At 32.5% G+C, this 7,157-nt stretch overlaps 1 protein-coding gene and 1 long non-coding RNA gene across 3 annotated transcripts in view; one reads left to right on the top strand and one right to left on the bottom strand.

Moving 5' to 3' along the window:
• Positions 1–2,987, bottom strand: part of LOC108976095 (ATP synthase subunit beta, mitochondrial-like) — a 42,763-nt gene extending 39,776 nt beyond the window's left edge. Inside the window, exon 1 of the mRNA XM_018945008.1 lies at positions 2,838–2,987. Coding sequence (XP_018800553.1) covers positions 2,838–2,970 — 133 coding nt within the window. The 5' untranslated portion in view covers positions 2,971–2,987. The remainder of the gene's footprint in view (positions 1–2,837) is intronic.
• A 2,134-nt stretch (positions 2,988–5,121) lies between these two features.
• On the top strand, positions 5,122–6,216 carry LOC108976096. 2 transcript variants are annotated; one of them, XR_001993925.1, is made up of 3 exons: positions 5,122–5,597; positions 5,675–5,958; positions 6,015–6,216. It is a non-coding gene; the product is annotated as an uncharacterized LOC108976096 (long non-coding RNA). The 2 variants fall into 2 exon arrangements; XR_001993924.1 differs by having other exon boundaries at positions 5,122–5,958.
• The last annotated feature ends 941 nt before the right edge of the window (positions 6,217–7,157 follow it).

Here is a 7,157-nt window from a genome sequence, read left to right as displayed (position 1 = left end):
GGTTATTTTTTTAAAGCGCGGCCGAAGGCCTCCAGTACAGAAAGGAGTTCTACGCGAAGAACTCTGAACACCCCGGTGTTGGATCGACCAGGGTTATTTTATTAAAAAGTTCGATCCTTCCTCTTTCCAATAAAGGGTCGGGAGGGGGGATAGCCCGACCCTGTTTTTCTCCATAAACGATACTTAACCGGCGCGATACTAAACATTCCCCCACTTATGACCCAAAAACCATATCTCAGGAACTACTCGACCGAATTCAATGAAATTCGGTACATAATAGTTTCTCGGTTCACAACCACGCCTTCTTCCAATATAACGCTATTTTGAATTCCATCTGACGCCTTCTCTGTATAATACATACATCAGAAACCAATGATGATAGCGGAATAAAACTTTACACAAATACGGTATTTGAAGCGAGTATAAAATGTTCGGTGACACCCGAACTTAGCGCTTCCTTACTTGTTTTTACTTATTTTTATTTTTTTTTTTTTTAAGTAATCAAATTTTCAATTGTCTTACATGAATTTTGAATAAAATATAATTTTGATATTTATGAATTGTATTTTAACATAAAGAGATAAAAAGTATGCAAAACAGTCCTCTGCTTCAAAGCTACCTAACCAACAAGTTTCAGCCAAATTGGTTCAGTCATTCTTACGCTACAAATAGTGTAATTAATAGATCATATAGCACATAGTATAAAACAAAGTCGATTTTTCTGTCCCCATGTTCGTTTGTATGGTTATATCTTTAAAAGTACGTAGTTTTTTTTAAATATATGTGCCCTGGTGTACGAAAAGAGAGCTAACGTGCGAAAACTAGTTTTGTGGGAAACAGTTGTTAAAAATCTCATCTTCCATCCCAATCAACTAAAAATTGAAAATTGATTTTTTGGATTTTTTTGACACCTATAAGCCCCCTTTCCGTAGACCTGGTCACATATAGTTATTGAAGAGGAATCTTTATATGTATAACAACATCCATTAAAAGTGGAGGAATACTGTTATTTTTGAGTTTCCTTATGTGATGTCGTAAATAATTAAATTTTTTCCGCCTGTGCTGCAAACGCCATCTGACCCCTATAAGATTTATCAAAATAATGTACTAGGTATTATACCCATATCACTTTTTGATATCAGACAATAACATTTTTTTGTCATTTATTTTTTACGACAAGTAATGGGGTTAACCGGAGCGTGTCTATAAATAGCGCGCCGAAGGCCGCGGTTTTTAATATAGCACTTTGAATTTAGCAGCGATGGGACGCGTTTATTATCGGAGCTCCATAGCGATGGAGTAAATGTATGCGCACTATTTGAAACTGATCCTTAATAAAAAAAAAAAAAACACAATTGCTAAATATTTAGAATAGTAAAATAGAATTGTTAACAAATACACAGTGCAATGGATTATAAATGACTCAGTAAGCGGTCTATAAAAAGTCCCAAAAGACTGATGTCATAACCTTGCCAATATCTATAGATTGGACTCCAGTTGTATTATTATTATAGAGCACTGAAACACAAAGGCAGTAATTCGTTCTTTTTGTTCATTTCGACTCTTTCCAACTTAGCAAATCTCTTTTCAACGGTTGATCTCCATGGTACAGAGCCAGCTTGGGCAACAGTATTTTAACCAAAACGCAATGCTTTATTAACACACGAAATGCTTTATGATCTTTTTTGTTTTTCTTTTTTTTTTTTCTTGTAAACTAACACAAGTTGCCTCACGAAATTGCTATATATCATTAACTAATTGTTATAATCTAACTAATAGAAATCATATAGATGGTAGAAGTAGTATTATCTATGGGTCACCTACAGTAAAGCGTGGATGGGTCCTATAGTTCTTTTAAATATTTAGACTAGGGGATCCGGTCACGCGTTCCTGTGGTATGCATTTTATACTATTATTCATATAACAAACTATTCAATATAATGTACATTTTATTTATGAATAAAGGCGAAAACGCTATATGTTCCAAGGGATTGTACCTGAGGTTTAATTTTGAATATGTTCGTACAAATAAATTTCTTTGGAAAAAATAACAAATTTAAGGCTGCAATGTCCAGTTAATAGTTTGTTTAAATGTTTACAGTTTAATTAAATTAATTTAAAGTGAAAAACGTGCATAAATAGCTTTTTGAAATGTTCCAATTTTGCTATCGCGTAGCCAAAAATATCGGAATTGTACCGAGCCAACACCGAGATTTTCCACGGTGATGAAATTCGACAAAGAGTAAATATTGGTGGTGCTCTCTTTCTTTTTTACTCGATTCCAAAATTTGGTAACACTAATTGTTTGAATACAACTAATTTCTTATTGTAAGAGAAAATGGATTTCAGCAAAAGTTAGATATGGAATTAATACATAACAAATGTGTGGAAGCGAATTAATGATGGTCTATTGGATATAACAGTTAAAAAATTCATTATAAATCGGAAAAACACACTTAAATTTTTACTTTCAAATTTCACTAATTCATTTATAATAATTTATTTTATATTATATATCGTAAAGTAAACATTTACTTTTTAATCAAGACGACTCACTCTTTACGACGGCATCTCAGATTGCTGCGGCCAATTAATCGCAGCTCCTTTTACTGTTTTAAATTTTTTAACCACAATTTTAATATCATTTTGATAACACTAATTGAGGTGTGAACTAACAATAAACAAGCCACAATTGCATAACATCCATTGGCCGAAAGTGCCCTTTAGGTTAGGTGTGATTTTGTCCCAAAAGGGTTACTGGGAAAATATTTCATTTTTTGCTTTTTCAGCGATTTGAAATATTATAAATATTACAATATAATTATAAGTGTACTTACTTAAGTTACATAACAGTGGTAAAATACTCTTGTCCGACTTTATAGCCCCTCTTAACGTCAACATGTTGCTAGGAACTAAGAAAATGTCTTGGAATAAAAACTGCCTTTGCAGATTTTTGTTAGATAATTTCATACGCCTTCAGTGTTACCAAATATACAAACTATAAAGCTTTTATGGTTTCCGCATTTTCCTAACCCCGCATTTCGAGAGGCTACAGTTTATGGCATACTAATGGTCAAATCTGTTCCATTGCCAAATTTGTATGTGAGCATTTGTTATCATAACATAATCATTTGTGAAAAGGGGTATGTAGGTTCATGCTGATGTAGCGTAATACGATGTTTGGACAGACATTTTGAAAACACATTTGTATGTAGTGGAATGTAAGTCGTTCGGACCGACAATGTGTGTTTTCGATGAGTTTTCACTGACAACTATCAATACGAGAATTCTCTTGCTCTTGCAATATGACATAAAATGTAAAAATTCTATACCGAAATATGCAAGGCCAAGAGAGCACCCATTGCAGAATCTAGTGATATATGACGGAACGAAAATAAACATAGGTTTTGGTCTGACATATTTTACAGCCATTGCAAATAAATTTTTGCGTGTGTTTGTTGTACCAGGAGAATCCCGTAACTGTGAGCAGCTGCATTTGTATATGGAATGTAAACAAATATCTAGTGACAATTTAGGACCGTCAAAATACGTCCTCAACAAAAAAAAAACTCGATTTAACTAGAACAGACAATGATTATAATGAGTGAAATGTAAGTTTCCAAGTAGTTTTCAGCGAAAACTGTGTTTTCGTTTAACAGATTTTACATGGACGAACACTCAAGTTTTCCTGCGAAAACCAGTTTTTCCCACGAAAACTTGTTTTCGTTGTCTTTCCGAACATAGTACATGTTTTGAGCTCTTGAACTGTTTAAATATTTATATGAATGAAAAAATTTATGTAGATATTAAACAGATGAAGAAATATACTTTTCTTGACAAATTTTTTTCAATAAAAAAAGATTTCATATTTTTGGACTATGCTAATTGTAGCATAAATGTTAAATACCAATCAAAATAATACATTTAATATGATCAATGATATTTTGATATATAGAGTATCAATGTAAGACGACGACTGAATGTGACGTGCTAAACATTGAGCACGATAGACTGCAAACGACATCTGTCAAATAGTTATTTTGACAGCTTCACGAATACATGACTGCGGGTCGACAGTTGTCGTTCTCGCTAACTTCAATATATTTTCATATGTGCCAAGGACAGTAGAGTTGACAGTAGAGAGATGATGTACAGTAGTGATGCCACTAATATGTAAAAATTTAGAATTATTCAAACCTCTAGCAAAGCTGATGTTATTTTACAAATAAAAACATAAAGTAACTCTGTTATATCATTTGTAATAACAATTCATAATTCAAAATAAAAATATTTACCTATTTACTTATTTTTTGCATAAAAATTATCACTTTAAACAAAGTTTTAAAATGTTATTTAAGTGAAAGGTATTAGTATGGTCACAACGAAATTGTGTGCATAACAAATTGACAGCTGCGTTGTTTTATGTATATGCCAGCCACAAATGTTCATGTAGAAGTATTCACTACGCCATTTGCAGTTCACTACCATTTTCAGTTCATTGTCGTGCACGTGAAGTACATAAGAACAGTATAAAACGAATATAAAATTTAGTGATGCCAATTTACATTATTTCATAACACTTCTCTTTAATAGAACAAATGATAACACTAATAATATTGTTGCGAATTTACTCCTTACTAGGTTCGTATCTCTGGATTGACAAATAAAACTAAAAACCGGTAATTCACTTTAACAAAATCTCTTTATTTCACAATTCGTCTACACTATAGCAGTTTACTCTTACTTCCTTACGTTGGCGCTACCACGGCTTATATAGCCATGCACTCCTCGCTGATGCCGAAGTGTACCTCTAGAATATTGTGTCTGGCAATTATAAGAACATAATGCGTTCTACGTTCCATATACAGTTAATGTTTATGCTACAAGTAGACAAACAGACAAACTCGGCGCCCAATGTTTATAATAAGGAATGTATATAGCAAGAAAAACACATAAAATAATGCTGTTATACATTCCATATACATGCAGCTATTGTTCATGTTATAAGTAAACAAACAGTCAACCGCGGCGCCCAATGTTTATAATAAGGGATGCATATAGCAATACAAATACAAGTGGTACCAAACTTAATACTACTTTTGTAGCAATATGGTAGTTAAATCAAAAACTGTGCCAAATGATAGATGCCTTTACTTTAAGCCTAATTTAGCATTATTAATTTAATTCTTAACTGCAGGTATAACCTTTGTTAAACTATCTGCTAACATTTCGCTTGTTGAAATATATTTCAGCTGCAATGATTATCTCGTAACTTCTCTCCTTTATTATTATTGTTCCGAACAATGTGAATAGCGCTCTTGTTATCACAGTACATTTTTATCCCTTCTGCACTACCATGAATTAGTTTATACTCTACCCGATGTAACTAAATCGCTTCTTGCATTACGCTCATTACAGATGTTAGCTCCGCTTCAGTTGATATCACACGAGGCAATGACCTTTGGCGGGATTTTGAGAAAAACGATTCAGCAACTTGACTGCAAAGCCTTTAATATGGAACTTTTTACATCTCTTTCTTTTCTTCTTCAGTTTTTGGGCCAAAGATGTACACGAGTTGATTCACTTTTTTCCTATATGTATGTACTCACTGTCTTTGTTTTGTTTTAAATTATCAGCATGTGCTAATAACATTGCTTGTCATTTACTCAATCAGTCTTTAAATGCCGCTAGCAACAACCACTCAAAAATTATAACTGTGTTTTCAGTTGTAAGCAAAACAATCAAATGATTCATAAAAGCTCAGATTACATAGTGCAAAATCAATGTGTTAATTTCGTTTAAATAAGTTTTCAAGATAAACTCTGAAATAATAAAAAAATATTGAAAACGGTGTTTTTCGTATTGTAAAAAATAAACAAAGCAGAAGTAAAATTTAGGGATATTTTTTGTCAAATTGAAAATGACGAAAGTATGGTTATTGATGGAGTGGTGAGAAGTGTAATAACATATTAAAATATAATGGAAAGCAAATATTTAATCTTGCCCAATTCCAGAACCATATCATGACGAATAAACAACATAGCAGACGACAAAAGAATACTAATGATGGAGGAATTGAAATTAGCAATAACAAGCGGAACGGCGTCCATAACATCAGATCTCTGGACTGACAATTTTGTCAAAAGAAATTTCTTATGTGCAACATTTCATTTTATGAAAGAATTAAAGTTAAAAGAAATTGTTTTAGGCGTAAAATCAATGCATTTAGATAAAAGCACGGCAACTAATGTTTTAACGAAATTTAACACCATTTTGGCAGATTTCGAATTAAATAACATGGAGAATATTACGTTTGTTACTGACAGAGGATCAAACGTTGTGAAGGCTATTAAAAATCAAAATAGGATTAACTGTGCAAATCAGCACTTGAGTAATGTTTTGGATTGTGGTTTTAACAGCACCACCGAATTAGTTCCATTTTTGGATGCTTGCAAAAAGTTAGTAAAGTATTTTAAAAAGACTTATAACTTAGCCCATCTTAATGCACTAGTTGAGGTTTTTGAAAAGCTTGATATTGTAAGTTACAAGGTGTAAATTACGTCACACTAAATTTCGTATAATTAACAATCAACACCGTCAGATCCATTTGCGAAGAAAGAGATACTTATATGCAAGTAATAAAGGCATTAAAAAGAAATATTTTAAGAGAAATGGAAACAAAGTACATTCCTAATTTAAGTATTTCCCACTATACGGCTTGCTTTCTGGGTCCACCTACCCATTCTTGTCTAGACGAAAGTAAATTAAATGAAGTTAAAGAGTTTTGTGTCTCCGAAATAATGAAATCTGTTTCGTCGTCCGATAGTCCAACTAATCTTGCAATCCATAATGAATCACAACAGGATTTCCAATTATTTTTCTTATCTTTTATGACCTCAATTCAAACATCCGTTATCTCAAAATAGAACTTGATGTTAATTTTATTGTTATGCAGTGGTGGGAAAGTCATAATTCAGAATACCCTCGGTTATATAAGTTTGCTCAAAAAATTTTGGTTATACCTGCACGCAGTGCCACTTCAGAACGAGTTTTTTCTGCCTCAGGTAACATAATAACTGAAAAAGGTAACCGTATTGGGCCAAAAACTGTGAATGATTTGCTTTTTTTGAATTCAGTGTACAAATATAGGCTTTATT

Source organism: Bactrocera latifrons, unplaced genomic scaffold, assembly GCF_001853355.1.
Source record: "Bactrocera latifrons isolate USDA-ARS-PBARC rearing strain unplaced genomic scaffold, ASM185335v1 scaffold_727, whole genome shotgun sequence".
Taxonomy (NCBI): Eukaryota; Metazoa; Arthropoda; class Insecta; order Diptera; family Tephritidae; genus Bactrocera; species Bactrocera latifrons.
Note: the sequence above shows the minus strand (reverse complement) of the source record. Positions and strands in the feature narration are given on the sequence as shown.